The 19,553-nt window shown below is 39.5% G+C and overlaps 1 protein-coding gene across 1 annotated transcript in view; it reads right to left on the minus strand.

Annotated features, from left to right (window-relative positions):
* The window catches only part of Nox1 (NADPH oxidase 1), a 27,544-nt gene extending 25,723 nt beyond the window's left edge, over window positions 1-1,821 (minus strand). The window contains exon 1 of the mRNA XM_038317095.1: window positions 1,747-1,821. Within this exon, the coding sequence (XP_038173023.1) occupies window positions 1,747-1,791 (45 nt within the window). The 5' untranslated portion in view covers window positions 1,792-1,821. The remainder of the gene's footprint in view (window positions 1-1,746) is intronic.
* Between the last annotated feature and the right edge of the window lie 17,732 nt (window positions 1,822-19,553).

Consider the following 19,553-nt stretch of genomic DNA (forward strand, 5'->3'; position numbering starts at 1 on the left):
ACCATGAACCTGAGGAGTAGAAGGTGTTTGGGAGGATGTAGAGGGATGAGAAGAGAATGGTATAAATATAGTATTCTTATATTAAATTGTCTAACAAACAAATTGGAGGGAAATGAATTTGGTGAAGAGAAAAAAAACTCATTTTGGGGATCAGAAATATTTCAGAATGTGAGATGGACACAGGAACGCAGCTCTGCATCAGCCCCTTGATACCTGTAGACAAGGTAGGTGTAATTCCAGCAACATCTGGGAGTCGGGAATTACATTTCCCACTATGAATGAAAAAGAAGGTGAAGTGCAAGACCTGGGAAGAAAGAGGAGTAAATATATTTCAGAGCAATTTATTCATTTTTTTTTCTAAATAGTACATAGGAGTGCATGGCAGAGATAGCAAGAAGCGAGGCCACCAGCAGGGCTGCCAAAGAACGGCTGGAAACCAGAAGTCAAAGAGTTAAATGTGACTCATCCCTGGAAATGATGAATTTCTCCAGCCCCCCCCCCCAAAAAAAAGAATAGAAGGGGGGACTGCAGAGGCTTTTAGAGAAACAAACAGCCTTTATCCAAAGCTAATCAATTCACTTAATTAATCACCTGTTCCTCCACTAGCTGATCTATCACCACCCACACCATGCAGGACCTGAAGTCTGGAAAGAATAAATAATTTAGTCAAGGTCATCCAGTAGCAGAACTGAAAGTACTTGCCACATTTCCCTTGCCCTAAGCTAGGGATCTCTCGGTTATAGTGCAGAAGGAACTAAACACAGGACACCGAGGATTAAAAAACAAGCTCTTGGGTTTTCATTAACTATTAAACAAAAATCAAGAGACCCCGGAGAGTGAGGCAGGGCGCTGGAGCTGACTTACAAATGTAGGAAAAATGATAAAGAATGTGTGGTGTGTGTGTGTGTGTGTGTGTGTGTGTGTGTGTGTGTGTGTGTGTGTAGAAAGGGATCCTATATAGGTGGAATGGTGAACAAATTCTAGCTTGAATACCAGTGAACTGGGTTTGAATCACGGTTGCCAATTCACTGTGTATCATCTAGATTGATTTCCTTCATAACCCTCCGGGAATTGTTTTATATCTGCTCTGTGTAATGCAGTAGCTAGCCATCAGCATGTAGTTCTGAAACACTTGAACTGTGACTAATTCTGATCGAGATGTGCTGTGCATGTAAAGTAGACATGCTCTTCCAAGGGCCTAGAAACAAATAATAGAAATCATATTGACATTGTCTATATTGATTACATGCTGAACGAATGCCCATGAATTACACTTCTCAAATATCATGTTTCCTTTTATCCTTTTCAGCACAAGTATGAGATAATTTAGACATTTCTCAAATGACTCATAGTATATTTCTATTGAGCTTTGCTGGGTCAAGATGATCTCGAAGATCACTTTCATCTCAACCAGGCAATTATTTAATAATGGCAGCAATATAAGGAAGGTAGAAAGAAATGAAGACTCCATGTCAACAGTTGGAAATAAGACAGAAAAGAGAAAAAATGGAAACAAATTTCAACTGCAGGTCCTCGTGGTCTGGAAACAAGAGCAACTGCACCTCATTTGGCTTTGCTCTCTCATCGGGCCTAGAGTTGGCTGTTTCTAAGTGATAACTGGCTTTGACAAGGCAGATAATTGCTATAGATGCTTTCTCTTTTGAGTAACTTCACAAATAATAACAATCATGGTGTCTTCTTACTCTGCTAAAATTCCCAATTAATAGGAAATGATATAGCACTTACCAGAAACAAAACTGAGAGCCAGTGGCTAGCCAGCCAGTTTCCCATTGTGGAGTCCAAGTTTGGAACCTCCGTAGGAGCAATGTGGCTTCTGGAGAGGGCCCTCTTGGTAAAGACTTCTTTATCAAGGTCTATGAGTCTGCAAGATGCCAAAATACACACCTACTCACAAAGCTTCCAAAAGTGGGGTCTGCCTTCTCGTCTAGATGGAGCGGTGTTATCAGCTCAGGTAGAAAAGCCCCGCCTGTGGCAACCACAGGGATTTTCCCTGGTGAAGCCTTTGCTCTTTAAGGAAATAGCCGCCTCTCTGGTAATCTTTACAAGGTGACTTCATAAAGCACCGTTTTCCTTGGCAAGGCATTTGTTTAAATTCTTCACAAGAAGCACAATTAGGCTGAAATTGCACCGAGATCAACTTCAAGAGAGGAAGAAGGGAAGCAAGTGTTTTAAGGAAGTTTCTACTCTGTGTGGTTTGAGACGGCTCTCACGTAGCCACGCTAGCTTCAATCATAGTGTGTAGCTGAGGATGACTTTAGGCTCTGATCTTCTTGCCTCCTGGGATGATAGGAGTGCGCCCCCACACTTACTCTATGCAATATTGGAGGTCAAAAGCAGAACTTCTTCCACACTAGGCAAATACTCTGTCAAACTGAGATACATGCCCATGTTGTTGGAGCTGACCCCTCAGAAGCTCTATCACAGCAGCAGCAGCCTTCTAGATCACAGCTCAGCTAACTCCGAAATTTGAGTAAACCAGTATCCCTGCAGGATGATTCCAGACTGATGGCTACAATAAGGGTGCTGAGGAGAACTTGACTGGCCCGAAGGACAAATAGAATATGACAAGAACCTTATTCAAACAGACATGGAGCTTTCAAAAATGGGGAGGTGATTGTCCTCTAGTATGGTTGGGAAGCTAGAGTTCATTGTTAAGCTCTGAGCACTAAAACTGTTCCTTTCTATATCGAGAGACGCGCGCGCGAGAGAGAGAGAGAGAGAGAGAGAGAGAGAGAGAGTTACAGAACAATTGTAAAGAATTAATACCTAGGGTGTTCCTCTTTAATCATGTCTCTTTTTTCTGCTTCACCAGTGCAACCCGAGATTTGAAGCACACATTCCCTCTTTAGATTTTTTTTCATAACTATATTGCATGGCTCACAAACTCTTCAGTTATTTCCATTCTGATTTTTCGTATTTTAAAGTTTTGTGAAAGAAATATAGTTGTATGTATGCACTGCACACTTCTGTGTTTCGCTTTCTTCAACACCCTTTCTTCGGAGAGTCACACATGCTGGTATATGTAGTCGCAATTCAGTTACTTTGTATTAATCCTTCTGTTTGTGGAGTAATGATGGGATAGTATTAATGGACTGTCACATATACGCCACATTTTGTCTAAGGTTCCTACCCAGGAGTGGAATTCCTGGATCCTAAGATTTGCAAATGTTTTTCACAGCCAAGATGTTCTAAAGCCCTCATGTAACTGTCTGCTCCAATGAACTCCATCCACAGAAGAGTTCCACTTCCTCCACGTGATGGGGATCAGGTCAGGTTCCTTATGCCTGTTCAACAAGCACTTTACCCACTTGGCTATCTTCCCAACCCTATCTTTATGGCCTTGATAATGTTTTCTGATAAGTGGAAAGTCTTAAATTTTATATGCTCCTATTCTCAGTCTTTTTCTAATGATTTCTATATGTTGTGACTGTTTTAGTAATCCATTACTACACAGATGTCAGGATAGTCTCACATATCGTCTCCTTAAACTTCATGGTTTAGCCCTTCACAATTATGCCCTGGATCCATCTGTTTTCTTTTGAAATTCCACATCCGTCATGTTTATCTAGAGGTCAGAGGACAGTTTGAAAGCGTGAGTTCTCTCATTCTACCATGTACGATTTAGGGATTGAACTCTGGACATCAGACAGCAGTGTTCACCCTCAGCAGCTGGGCACTCGTGAAAAGTTTTCTAAGTATAATGTTTTTATCAATTCTTTTTTCACTTTTATCGATCCCTTGTGAATTTCACATCATGCATCAGAACTTCAAGCACGCATTTCAAGGTATTTTTAGCATATTCACCCCCTATTCCCTTCCAACCCATCCCAGATATACCCCGCACCACCCAAATTCGGTCCGAACTTCATGTCCTCTTTCATAGCCTCTTTTATAGCCCACTGAGTCAAATCTGAGTGCCCCTTAGACTCATGGTTACCCCATTTTCTCTGACTTCTTGCTCTTACCAGCTCCCCACCTCTTCCACAATGTTTCCTTAGCCTCAAGGGAAAGGGTTGCAATGCAGTGTCTCATTTGTGGCTGAGAACGCCACGAAGCCACTTATTCTCTGTACTCTGATCAGCTCTGAATTTCTGTGTGGGAAGAACAATTAATAACAACTCAGTGACAGATATTGGGGTTCAACCCGAAGACCAGAAAATCAAAGCAGCCATCCACTGGCTCTTACCTCGACCTCAGTCCAAAAATGGTGATCCTGCCTCCAGGAAAGCTCAGAATGAGACTGTGTCTGAGAGCTGTCTCCTCCTGTTTTATATTCCTCTCTATTGTTGGGATTAAAGGTGTGTACCACCCACTACTGCCTGGTTTGTATGGCAAGCTAGTGTGGCTACTGGGATTAAAGGTGTGTCATTATGGCTACTGAGATTAAAGGTTTGTTTCATTGCTGCCTGGTCTGTAAGGCTGGCCAGTGTGGCTGTTTCACTTTTCTGATCTTCAGGCAAGCTCTATTTATTAAAATACAAATGAAATGTCCCTGCATGTGTTAACTGTCATCCACTACACAAAGAGGTCTCTTTCAGGAGGTCTGAGAGCTGCACTATTCTATAGACATAGAGATGCGAGTTTAGAAAGCAGTTTAACACCGTGTCCCTTTAGGAAAATAATAGCAGTAGTTTCACCTCTTGAGCCTATGAGCTCCACAGCCATGGGATCTAGGGGTGGATTTACAGTACTAGGATGTATTTCCTCCTGACAGGAAGAGGCAGGGGAAGCATGTCTTAAATCTAATCCGAAAGTAGTTACATGAAGTTACGGAGGGTAACCAAGATCAATGGTCATAGTACGTGTTGCTGTGGGGGTCTTTGGGACATCTGTGAACAACCTGGGGCAAAGTATCTTACATCTGGAATTGCATTTTTTGGTGTGGTAACCTGTAGCGTCTAGGATTAGCATAATTCTTAAGTGGTTTTTAAAATTAGAGTGTATTAATTGCTGGAGTTGACGTTTTATGTATGGTGTAAGGCAGAATTTTAATGTACTAGTTTTCTGCCTGGAAAACTAAACATTCCAAGATCATTTTTCAAACGTCTTCTTTCTTTCCTGCTATGAAGTGTGAGCTGTGTCGTGTTTATTAACAGACATCAAATGTCTATTGCATGTGGCTTTGTTCTTGATCTCCCGATTTCCTTCTCCCTTGCAGTTGCCTTAATTGCTATGGCTTGTGAAGTCTTGGCTGACAGGACAAGCTTTCACATCTTGGTATTCAAAAGCATGGCTATCCTTAGCCTTTGAAACTTTTATACAAACTTTATTGCTAAGTGTTTTATGTTTTCATGAGATCATAAAGGATACATGTTTAAATTATGGCCAATACATAAAAATATAAAAAAGTTTTTTACATATTGAATGTTATATTCGACATTAACAAATTCACTTATGAAGTATCTTATTTTCATTTTATTTGTATGAGTGTTTTGCCTGCATGTGTGTCTGTGCCTGGCACCCCCAGAGGTAAGAAAAGGATTTCAGATTTCTTGGGAATTGAGTTGTGGATGGTTGAGAGCCACTGTGTGGGCGCTGAAAACTGAACTCTGGTCCTACATAACAGCAACAAGTACTCTTAGCCACTGAGTCATCCCGCCAACTCTCGCAAATTCTGTATTTAGGCTTGCTTTTGTAGGTTTTCTAAAAAGCCCAACTGCATTTCCACTCTAATTATATTTTCCTTCCTCTCTGTTTCTTGTATCTCTTCTTTTTCTTGACTTACTTCATTCACATAACCAAGTAAAATGTTGAACAAAGGGAGTATTCGCATCTGTTTAGCTAACTTAAGAGTCACAAAGAGAATTCATTCTGCTGACTTTTAAGGATTATCTTTGATGTGAGTTTTGTAGATACCCGAAGACATATTCTTGTCTTATTTTACACTATGCGCAAAAGACACTATTGCTGGGCAGTGGTGGCACACACCTTTAATCCCAGGACTTGGGAGAAAGAGACAGGCAGATCACTGAGTTCAAGGCCACCCTGGGCTACAGAGTGACTTCTATAAGAGCCAAGACGGTTTCACAGAGAAACCCTGTCTAGAAGAAAAAAGACACTATTAATTTAAAAGAAGAAAAGAAACTATAGCATGTTTTAACGGCTTTGTTAAAGTATGATTTTGTATACCATAAAAGCTTTACTCATTATAAGAGTAGAGCTCAACACACAGCACATTTTACATATATTTTTAAAAGCTGAAAATCTCAATACCACAAACCCCATTAAACTAACATTTTATTAGCTGGGTGACACACCTGCACATTACAGTTATGCAATACAGAGTGAAATTGGAACAGCAGGTGTTAAGAGTATTTATGGATGTAATTCTTACACTGAGGCATCTCGAAATCATTTAACTATACACAGAAATGTCCAAGAACACACATAATTCATATTTCCCTAAACCAAAGCTAAAGCTACCACAGATCTAGCATCCCCGTAGCTGGATCCTGAATACACTCATGGCCACTTCAGGCTCCCTCAGTGTGAAATAGAGCATGCACAGAGGGAAGCTGGAGTGGGCATTGTTCTAATGGTTCACCACAAAGTGACTTACTTCTGAAAGCGGTGCAGAACGTTGGAGAAGCCAAAGACCACATCTGAAAAGAGGAAGCCCAACTGAGGGGCAGGGTGCCCAGAATTTAGAGTTAAGGACTTTGGAAAATGTCTTTGAAAAGAGATTTGTCATGGAAAGATATGTATGTATAATTCACTCCTGGGGTTAGATGTGTGTGTGTGTGTGTGTGTGTGTGTGTGTGTGTGTGTGTACATAAGGAGATGACCTAAAAATGAAGGAATGAATACTCCAAAATAGCACATTTTGTTTCAATATAAAGCACATTTTCTAACTCTGGTATTCAAAGAAGTAAAGAGGTAATGACTTTATTCTTACTTGAGATGCCAAATAAAGGATGGATAATTCCTTGCCAGTCATCTTGTACAAAAAAACAACATTGGATATCAACAGTCCTATGAACTAATATGTTTCGAATATCCTCCAACATTCAGTAGGTAATTTATCATTGTCACTAATTTATCAATTCATATTTATAACTTAAAGAATTATGAATGCTGTGCTAAATGAACCTTTATGTCTAAAGGTGCGGCTTCCCAACTCCCACTGATGTTGTAGGAAGTCAGTTGATAAGCAGGTTAGCAATGACTCTGGACTAAGATAGCTGAGTGCTCTGAATGGAAAATTATTACTACCCTCAGCAGGAAAGTCATTTAACAACAAGTTTATAGCAGCTAATTTAACTACCACAGTCATGCCTCTAATCTGAAACCTCTCTTCCTTAGACAATGAAAGACACACTATTTTTTTTTAACTTTAAGGCCCCTCGTGTTTCTAAATTCTATAGAAATTGCTTCCCTTCCGTCAGCTCCAAACATTATAATAGTCTCCCTCTACCCTATATTCTTTCACCTACCATCTTAATGTTTGCATTTCCCAGGTTTATAGATTGTTGACATTTGGGTACATTTGCACTGGGCTGTTTCCTGGAGACTTCAAGAGAATACTTCAGTAGTATCAGTGGCTAGTGAATTCTTATTCATTATAAACACACAGCCCTTCCCTAACTTGATTATTCTTATTCTTGATCACTTGTCTTAATCATCACTTATCCTAAACTTAGTTTTACACTTATAATTCTTGCACATCTCCAGGAATGTTGACATGGACATAGGATACTCCAAGCAATCCTTTCGGGACCTTTAAAAGAACATGATGGCACTCTCTCTGTTCCCCCAGACCCAACTCCTCAGTCTCTTCCCTAGCACTGTAACACAACACCAGCTGAGCCTTCCTTCACCCCTGCCCACATCGCCTGTGGATCCCATGGACCATCCCATCCTAGCCTTCCTTCCCCCAATCATCGCTGTATCCCAGCCCATACACCAGCAGGCAGCCCCTGCTAAACCACAGGCAGGCCACCCTTGCCAGAAAACCAGGTAGGTGGCCCTCAGACCTTCTCCTTTCTTTCTGTTCTAGAACCAACCCCCCAGTCCCATCCCTAGCACTGCAACAGAACACCAGCTACAGCCTTCCCTCACCCTTGCCCACATCACCTGTAGATCCCACTGAGCACCTTCACCTAACCTCCCTCACCCAACTTGTTGCTTTGTCCCAGATAGTGATACACCACACCTGTCTGCGCTGTAAGCGCTACCACACAGTTTGTGAACCGGGCAAGGGGCTGGAGACTGAAACACACCAAAGACTCACAGACAGAGACATGGGTCATCCTTGAAGCCAGAATGCCCCCTTTATTATGTCCAGGGGCAGCTTATATAGGGATCCTTAACTGATTGCCACGCCCCAGACAAACCCACCAGAAACCACCCTCCTGCCATCAGGAACTCCTGAGGGTCTCGTGCTCAGAGCAGCTGCAAGCATTACAAGTTGTTTACCAGAAATTCAGAATCTGGGTGGTTCACAGCTCCCAACACCAGATCCCAACTCTAGCAAGCACTCCCTGCAGACCAAGGGCAGTTCTTCCCAGAGCAAAATTAGGCTGAAGGCAGCAGACCCACACAGCTCCTGAGAGCCAATCCTCAAGTTTCATCCCCAGATTTTTGTTGTTGTTGTTTGTTTGTTTGTTTTTCGAGACAGGGTTTCTCTATAGCTTTGGAGCCTGTCCTGAAACTAGCTCTTGTAGACAAGGCTGGCCTCGAGCTCACAGAGATCTGCCTGACTCTGCCTCCCGAGTGCTGGGATTAAAGGCATGCACCACCACTGCCCGGTTTCATCCCCAGATTTATAGCTAGAAACCTTTTGTGGTCTCCCTTTTCTTTCTGATCCCATCCCCAATGGACCTTAAAGACTTTCTCCTCCAACCCTCCTTCCCTCAACTCATCTCAGTGACCCAGCCTCCAAAAACAGCAGGCACTCCCTGTGAACACACCAGCAGAGCAGGCCAGGAAAGCAGGCAACACAGCCAATACATTCTCTGAAAACCAGAGAGGAAACAACCCAAAGAACAAAATACCCACCCAACAAAGACAAATTCAGAAACCAGTACCTAGACTTTTAATCATCCCAAACCCAAATGCTAAGATACCAATGTAGAAATGCACTCAACAGCAGCCAGGGCAGTATGTCTCCACCAAAACTCAGCTATCTTGTCATAGCAGACCCTGAGTGTTTCAACATGGCTAAAACATGAGACATAGACCTTAAAACCAGCTATATGAAGATGATCGCAGGAAATGAATTAATAAAACCCTTAAAGAAATCTGGGAACACACACACAAATCAATTGAAGGAGATAAATAAATTCCTTAAAGAAAGGCAAAACAACCCACAAACAGTTGAAGGAAACAAATAAAATTGTTCAAGACCTGAAAATATAAATAGAATCAATAAAGAAAATACAAGCTGAAGAAATTCTAGAAATGAAAAATTTAGGAATTCAAGCAGAAACTACAGAGACAAGCTTCATCAACAGAATACAAGACACAGAAGAGAGAATCTCAGGCATTGAAGAAAATGTTAAATCTTGAAAAAAAATTCTGGGGCAGAACATCCAGAAAATCTGGGACACTATGAAAAGACAAAATTTAAGGAACAGAAAAAGAAGAAAAAGAAACCCAGGTCAAAGGCACATAAAATATTTTCAACAAAATCATAGAAAAATATTCCTAACCTAAAGAAGGAGACATCAAGATACAAGAAGTATCCAGAACACCAAACAGACTGAACCAGGAAAGAAAGAGTAATCAAAACCCTACACACACAGGACAAAGACAGAATATTAAAAGCTGCAAGGGGAAAAGACCAAGAAACATACAAAGGCAGACCTACTTGAATTACACCCGACTTTTCAATGGTGAATCTGAAAGCTAGAAGAGCCTGGACAGATGTGCTGCAGACTCTAAGAGACCACAGAAACCAGACCAGACTCCCATAGATGGAGAATCACAATCACAATAGATGGAGAAAATAAGACGTTCCATGATAAAAACCAAACTTAAGAAATATCTATCTACAAATCCAGCCCTACAGAAGATAATAGAAGGAAAACTCCAATCTAAAGAGGTTAATCACACTCAAGAAAACACAAAGAACAAATAATCTCAGACCAGAAAATCAAGAGGGGAAACACACACCACCAACAACAACAACAGCAACAACAAAATAACAGGAGTTTAATCATTGATATCTCTCAATATCAATAGTCTCAATTCCCCAGCAAAAAGACACAGACTAACAGAATGGATGTGAAAACAGGATCCATCCTTCTGTTACATTTGAGAAACATACTTCAACATCAAGGACAGACTTCAGGGTAAAGAGATGGAAAAAGATATTACAGGGAAATTGACCTAAGAAGTAAGCTAGTATAGTAATTTTAATATCTAACAAAATAGACTTTAAACAAAAACTAATCAAAATAGTTAGAGAAGGACACTACATGCTCACCAAAGGAAAAATCCACCAAGATGACATTTAAATTCTTAACATCAATGTCCCAAATTGCATCTGAAATCACACATTGACCCTTAAATACTGATAGTGGGAGATTTCTACCCCACTATCACCAATGAACAGGTTATCCAGACAAAAACTAAACAGAGAAATACTAGAGCTAACATATGTTATAGACAAAATGGACCTAACAGATATTTACAGAACATTTCACCTAAACAAAAAGGATCTACCTTCTACTTTGTTCTTATGGAACTTTCTCCAAAACTGACCACATACTTGGACACAAAACAATTATCAATAAGTACAAGAAAATTGAAATAACTCCCTGCATCCTACCAGATCATCATAGATTAAAGCTGGACATCAGAAACAACGAAAAGCTTGCAAATTCATGGAAACTGAACAATTCTCTACTGAATTAAAACTGGGTCAAGATAGAATAAAGAAAGAAATTAAAGATAAAGACTTTATAGAATTCAATGAAAATGAATACACAACATACTCAAACCTATGGAACACAACAAGAGCATCATTAAGAGGAAAGTTCATAGCACCAAGTGCCTACATAAAAAAATGAAAAGATCTCATACTAGCAACTTAACAGCACATCTGAAAGCTCTGGAATAAAAAGAAGTATGTGTTCCCAAGAGGAATAGACAGTAGGAAATAATCAAACTGAGGGCTGAAATCAATAAAATTGAAACAAAGAGAATAAGACAAAGACTCAATGAAAGAGTTGGTTCTTTGAAAAATTAACAAGATAAACAAAACCTTTTCTAAACTAGCTAAAAGACACAGAGAGAATATACAACTTAACAAAATCAGAAATAAAAAGAGATCATAACAACAGACACTGAGGAAATCCAAAGAATCATTAGATCACATTTTAAAAACCTGTACTCCACAAAATTGGTAAATCTAAAAGAAATGGAAATCTTTCTTGATAGATACCACTTACCAAAGTTAAATCAAGATCAGATAAACAATTTTAAATAGGCCTATAACCCCTAAGAAAATAAAAGCAGTCATTAAAAGTCTCCCAACCAAAAAAAGTCCATGACCAGATGGTTTTAGTACAGAATTCTACCAGACTTTCAAAAAGAGCTAATGCCAATACTCCTCAAATTATTCCGCAAAATAAAAGCAGAAAGAATATTACAAATTAATTTTATGAGGCCAAAATTACCCTGATACCCAAACCACACAAAGACTCCAGAAACAAAGAGAATAACAAATCAATTTCACTGATGAACATTGATGCAAAAATACTTAGTAAAATACTGCCAAATCGAATCTAAGAACACATTTAAAAAAAAAAACAACTTATCTACCCTGACTAAGTAGGCTTCATCCCAGAGATGCAGGGATGATTTGATATATGAAAATATGGCTGGGCGGTGGTGGCGCACGCCTTTAATCCCAGCACTCGGGAGGCAGAGGCAGGCGGATCTCTGAGTTCGAGGCCAGCCTGGTCTACAAGAGCTAGTTCCAGGACAGGCTCTAGAAACTACAGGGAAACCCTGTCTCGAAAAACCAAAAAAAAAAAAAAAAAAAAAGAAAGAAAATATGTCAGTATAATCCACAAACTGAAGGGAAAAACAACATGATCATCTCATTAGATGCTGAAAAAGCCTTTGACAAAATCTAATACCCCTTCATGATCAAAGTCTTGGAGAGACCAGAGATACAATAACATAACCACCCATAATGAAAACAATATATTCCAAGCCAATTGCCAACATCAAATTAAATGGAGAGAAACTCAGAGTAATTCCACTAAAATCAGGAACGAGACAAGGCTGTCCGCTCTCTCCATATCTATTTAATATAGTACTCGAAATTCTAGCTAGAACAATAGGACAACAAAAGGAGAACAAGGAGTTATGAATTGGAAAAGAAACCAAATATCCTTATTTGCAAATGATATAATAATACACATAAGTGATCCTAAAAATTTCACCATGGAATTCCTACAGCTCATGAGCACTTTTAGCAAAGTGACTGGATACATCATTCATTCATTCATTCATTCATTGATGCCCTGGCAATTCTTAAGCATTTATGGGCATCCTGTTTATGGCAGTTCTCCAGTTGTTTCTATCCTGGGCAGTCCTAGATGCTTGTGTTATTGTCATACCCAAGGTTCCACAGTCTTCCTTTATGCTGTCAATCCAGCATTTTTTGGACCTTCCTCTTTGCTTTATCCCATGTACTCCTCCAAGCAGTGTTATCTTCAGGTATTCGCCATCATTCATTCTCATGTCTCAGGAGGCATCTAGGTGTCACACAAAAAGATAGGCTGCACAGCGATGACATAAAAACATCTCCATCTACAGAAGGATGTAAACTACAGGACACTCAATGGCCCTTGAGATACTTCAGCCATGTTATGAGACTGGCTGGATACTGCATTAACTAAAATTAAAAAATCAGTATCCTCCTATATATAAATGATAAATGGACCGAGAAAGAAGTCAAGGAAACAACAGCCTTCACAATAGCCCAAGATAATATAAAATATCTTGGAGGTAACTCTAATCAAACCAGTGAAAGACTTGTATGATAAAATCTTCAAGGCTTTGAAGAAAAATTGAAGAAGAGATCAGGAGGTGGAAAGATCTCCCATGGTATTGGCATAAAAACAGACACATTTATCAGGGGAATCTAATCAAAGACCCAGACATAAATCCACACACACACACATGAACACCTTATTGTTTTTATAAATAAGTCAGAAATACACACTGAGAAAAAGAAATTATATTCAACAAATGGTGCTGGTCATACTGAATATCAGCATATAGAAGAATGCAAATTGATCCATATCTATCACCCTGCACAAAACTCAAGTCCAAGTGGATCAAAGGCCTCAACATAAAACCAGATACACTGAACTAGATAGAAGGGAACGTGGGGAATAGCTTGAATGCATTGGCATGGGACATAACTCACCAATCCTGAAGGCACTAAAATCAACTATTAATAAATGGAATCTCATAAAACTGAAAAGCATCTGTAAGGCAAAGGACACTGTCAAAAGAACAAAATGGCAGCCTACAGAATCTGACAGAGGGCTAACATCCAAATGTATAAAGAACTCAAGAAACTAGATATCAAAAAAAACTGAAATAATGCAATTAAAAATGGGGGAAAGATCCAAACAGATGATTGTCAATGGAGGAATCTCAAATGGTGAAAAACACTTTTTTTTTCCATTTTGAGACAGTGTTTCTCTGTGTAGCCCGGACTGTCTTAGAACTCACTCTGTAGACCAGGCTGGTCTCGAACTCACAGAGATCTGTCTGTCTCTGCCAATAGTGGTGGGGCACTGCCTCTTAAATGCTGGAGTTAAAGATGTGTGCTGGGAAACACTTAAATGTTCGAAATACTTAGCCATCAGGAAACTCAAAATCTAATAGATGGCTGTTCTTAAAGAGTATTCAATTCTTTTTGTATTACTTTTTAATTTTCTAATTTAATGATTTCACATAAAATCCAATCAATAAATTCAAGAACAAAGAACGTGATGGATGGTATATTTAAAAGAAGCATTTATGACAAAGAAGCAAAAAATATCAAATGGAAAAAAGAAAGCATATTTAACAAGTGGTGCTGGCATAACTGGATATCAACATGTAGAAGAACGAAAATAGATCCATATCTATCACCATGCACCAAACTCAAGTCCAAATGGATCAAAGACCTCAAGATAAAGACAACCACACTGAACCTTATAGAAGAGAAAGTGGGAAATACGCTTAAACACATTGGCACTGGAGACCACTTCCTAAATATAACCCCAGAAGCATAGACACTGAAAGAAACAATTAATAATCGAGCAGGAGAGATTGCTCAGTGGTTAAGAACACTGGCTGCTCTTCCAGAGGTCCTGAGTTCAATTCCTAGCAACCACATGGTGGCTCACAACCATCTGTAATAAGGTCTGGCGCCCTCTTCTAGCATGCGGTCATACATGGAGGCAGAATGTTGTAGACATAATAAAATTTTTTAAAAAATGAAACAATTAATAACTGGGACCTCCTGAAACTGGAAAGCAAAGGACACAGTCAATAAGACAAAATGACAGCCTACAGAATGGGAAAAGATCTTCACTAACCCCACATCAGACAGAGGTCTGATGTCCAAAATACACAAAGAACTCAAGAAATTGATCATCAAAAGAACACATAATCCAATAAAAAATGGAGTACAGACATAAACAGAGAACTCTCAACAGAGGAATCTAAAATGGCTGACAGACACTAAAGGAAATGTTCAACATCCTTAGTCATCAGAGAAATGCAAATCAAAACAACTCTGAGATTCCATCTTACACCTGTAAGAATGGCCAAGATCAAAAACACTGATGACAACTTATGTTGGAAAGGTTGTGGGGGAAAGGGAACACTCCTGCATTGCTGGTGGGAATGCAAGATGGGACAGTCCCTTTGGATGTCAGTGTGGCGATTCCTCAGAAAATTAGGAAACAACCTTCCTCAATACCACTTTTGGTATATATCCAAAGGATGCTCAATCATGCCACAAGGACATGTGCTCAACTATGTTCACAGCAGCTTTATTTGTCATAGCCAGAACCTGGAAACAACCTAAATGCCCCTCGACCGAAGAATGGATAAGGAAAATGTAGTACATTTACACAACGGAATGCTACACAGCAGACAAAAATAATGACATCTTGAATTTTGCAGGAAAATGGGTGTAGCTAGAAAACATTATTCTGAGTGAGGTAACCCAGACCCAGAAAGACAAGTATTACATATACTCACTCATAGATGGTTTTTAAACATAAAGCAAAGAAAACCAGCCTACAAACCACAATCCCAGAGAACTTAGACAGCAATGTGGACACTAACAGAGATTTACATTGATCTAATCTACATGGGAAGTAGAAAGTAGAAAAAGACAAAATCTCCTGAGTAAATTGGGAGCATGGGGACCTTGTGGAGGGCTGAAGGGGGAAGGGGAGAGGCAGGGAGGGGAGCAGAGAAAAATATAGAGCTCAATAAAAATCAATTTTTAAAAAAGAAGCATTTAAATAGTCTCGATGATGAAACTAGTGATACCTTGTATTTATTTTGCTGTTTGTTTTTAATTTGAATTCATAGAAGACGCTCCTTTTGGATTTTAGCTTATAGACCTTTTAAAGACACAATCTGGCCTTATTCACAGTTTGAAAAAATGACACAGCCCAGAATAAGTGTCGGTGACAGTTGTGGAATCATTTGAAATCAGTTCTCCTTAGCATGTATAAACAGAATGAAACCTCATCAAACTAGCACTCTATTAAGGTTTATGTGATGTGATAAATCTAAGTTTGACTCCAAAAAGCCTTGAAAAAAAAAGTCTAGCTTTAGCCCGGGGGTGGCTGCATATGCCTTTAGTCCCATCACTCAGAAAGTAGAGGCAGGTGAATCTTTGTAAGTTTGAGGAGTGCCTGGTCTACTGAGCCAGTTCCAGGACAACCTGGGCTACACAAAGAAGCTTTGTCTCGATAAACCAAAAAGTCTAACTTCTGTAGGTCTTATTTTTCTTCTTCTATAACATAGTATATCCTATCCTTATGAATAAAAATTTATTTGAGTTGTTACAGTGTTCATCTAGCGTACCCATGGTCCTGTGTTCCATACTCAAGGTTCTTCCTTGTTTACCATATAAACCAAACATGGTAGTGTACATCTTCAGTCCCAGCACTCAGAAGATGTAGGCAAGATGGTCACAAGTTCAGTGTCAATCTCAGCGACATAGTAGTGAGTTCAATGCCATCTCAGGACACATGAAACTCCACCTCATGTGTCAGAAAGGATACAAGATTTTCTCACCTCAGAAATAAAAATAATGTTACTATACTTTAATTTTTTACAAAAGAAATAATGTTTAAGTCTTATACTGTTTCTTTAAGATTACCAGGGATATAGCTCAGTGGGTTATAGTTAGGCACAAGGCCCTAGGTTATAGACACAGAACCCCCACCACCAGCAAAAATAATGCCAAACATTTAGTCAGTTCCTTGTCCTTTAGGAAGCCATTTCTGATCACCTCAATGGTCATGGATTTTTATGGCAAGAGATTCCCTCTCTTTTTAACGTCTTCTGGCCCTATGAAAACTTCCACTGTTATTTTCTCTTCTCAAAATGATCCCTGTCTCATCCAGATCACCTCTTCTATCTGAATATAAAGTTCTCTGTGATTGTTCATGTCCAATAAACATTTTTAAATAGTGGCATCAGAGACAGTGTAGTGATGAGCTGTGGGCTGCATTCCCGCCGCCCTGCTTTCGGCCTCCTGACTAGCATATGCCCCAAAATAACAACACACAAATTATATTCTTTTAAACACTGCCTGGCCCATTAATTTCAGATTCTTATTCACATCTTGACTAACCCATATCTAATAAACTGTGTAGCACCACAAAGTGGTGCCTTACCAGGTAGATTCTAGCGTACGTCCATCTTGGGCTGGAGCTTCATCGCGTCTGGCTTCTCTCTCAGGAGAGGCACAGTGGTCTGTCTCACTTAGGAGAGGTGTGGCATCTGACTGAGCCATCTACCTCACTTCCTTCTTCCTGTTGTCTACTCCGCCCACCTAAAGGCTGGCCAATCAAATGGGCCAGGCAGTTTCTTTATTAGCCAATGGGAGCCCTCCATCATTTCCCCTTTTTCTGTTTAAACAAAAAAGAAAGGCTTTAACTTTAACATAGTAAAATTACATATAACAAAACAGTTATCAAGTAAGAATTACAGTTACAATATTTATATCTACTTTATCTTTTATCATAACAAAGGAAAACAACTATAATTATCTATCTGTTCTTCTTCAGCTCCATCAAAGACTCCAGAAGGACACAATATTACCTAAGTAAATAAGAAATATGCAATTTCCAAACTCTAGAAATGATAGAGACATCTCGCTGCCTGGACAGTCACCCAAAGTTCTTTTGTATTGTTGGGGCATCTATCTTCGGCCTATAGGTCCACAGTATCCAGCAGACTTTCCCATGAAGCAGGAAATTTCAAAGACAGTTCAGTCACTATCTGCTGTGTCCTTCAGAATGTCTCGCAGACTCTTTCATGAATCAGGAACCCAAAGAGATCATCTCACCTCTAGGCAAGTTCAGCAGTCCTCTCTCTGAGGGTTCTCTGTGTCCAGTTTATGCAATAGTCCAGGCAAGAGCAGTTTCTTGCCCAAATGGCTATCAAACTCCATAAGTAGCCTCTTCGATGCCCATCTTCCTCTTGAAGTAGCTGGTGCTGCCAGGAGCAAATGTGTCTCATTGTCATGAAAAGCCCTAAGTTATTAAAACATTTAAAATGCCATATTCTATAGTCTTTGAAAGATATGAAGAATGCATATTTAACTTAAATATATCTCTATATATCTAGAAAATCTAACTAACATGACTACAAGCTTTACTATTATTAATGACTATCCATTAACAACCTATATACATTACATTTTTAAAATGAACTACACAATCACAATACCTTAATCATTATTAGAAATACATATACATATAAAAAATTGACCTTAAATTTAAATCACTAAAGCAAAATCCGTATCAATGCAAATTATTCATATCTATATCATATCCCCCCTTTAAATGTAAAAGAACATTTATAAACAATATTTGGGAACATGGGCGCAGTTATTTCTCTCCAAACTGCTTCCTGCTGAATGGGGACGCTGTTAATCAGATCTTTCATGGTGTAACCTGTGTGCCAGGTTCATCTCAGTCATCAGTTGGGTGAAGTAATTTTCTGAAGTTGTTCACAGCAACCTTTCAGGAGGGCGTGGTCTATCATACCATACTGGGATAGAAGCAATCCACAGTATCTCATTCTCTGTGAAAACAAAAGAAGAATCTCTTTTCCAAAGTATCATATCCTTAGATCCAAATTCTGAAGTCAAGGTATTTTCAAAATATCTATCTTGGATTAGTTCAGCAGCATTTGTAAACAAATGTCTTTTAGCAGCTGTTGCTCCTTCCTCAGCATTCAAACAATTCAAAGAGAGCATAATAGCATACAATATCAAGGTTCTCTGTGTATTTTCCATCTTTGTGCGGCTTTGTTTTAACCTCTATTTCTTTTATTTTTACTTTTACTTTTTGAGACAGGTTCTCTGTATATCTTTGTCCTGGAATAACTCTGTAGACCAGGCTGTCCTTGAACTCTCAGAAATCCGTCTGTCTCTGCCTCCCAAGTGCTGGGATTAAAGGTGTGTGCTACAACACCTTGAACTCACAGAGATCTTTCCGTCTCTGCCTCCCAGGCATTCGGATTAAAGGTGTGTCCTGCCACACCTTGAAGTCACAGAGGTCAATCTACCTCTGCCTCTCAAGTGTTGGGATTAAAGGTGTATATGGCCACAACAAACTAATTCCTTTTTCTTTCTTTCTTTCTCTTTTTTTAACTGTAAGAACTTTAACTTTTAGCCTGCATGTATTTTTAACTCACTGCAAACGATTTAGAGGTTTTCTTTGTCTTTGAATCTCTCTTTACTGTATATCTCTCTTTTTCTGACCACACGGGTCTTTAATTTACCAAGCAATATAGGTAGGATTAAAGCCATGACTTTGGCGGCTGGATCCAGCCCATTCCTTAGCTTTCCAGCCTCATGGCGGAGGTACCGGCTGTAGCCATGTTTATCACCACAACTCTGGCGGTTCAAGGTCCCTGCCAGCAAGCAAGCTGCAACAGTGTTAAACAACACTCAAAAGCTCCATAGTCAGGACCGCCTGCTTGAAAGAGTCAGAGTTTGCCCTGGCAGGACAGCCCAGAAAGCTGGCATTTTTAAAACAGCACAACTTTTTTCCTGCTACAACTGAAAACAAACAAGCATAAGTTCAGACCCAAGAAATTGCTGCTACCAAGAAGCCATGCTTTATTCTATTCTTTCCCAAGCTTTTTCAAGCTTTCTGTGGATTCATTTATCCACGTTGGGCGCCATTCTGTAGTGATGAGCTGTGGGCTGCATTCCCGCCGCCCTGCTTTCGGCCTCCTGACTAGCATATGCCCCAAAATAACAACACACAAATTATATTCTTTTAAACACTGCCTGGCCCATTAATTTCAGATTC

The sequence above is a fragment of the Arvicola amphibius genome, chromosome X (assembly GCF_903992535.2).
Source record: "Arvicola amphibius chromosome X, mArvAmp1.2, whole genome shotgun sequence".
NCBI lineage: Eukaryota > Metazoa > Chordata > Mammalia > Rodentia > Cricetidae > Arvicola > Arvicola amphibius.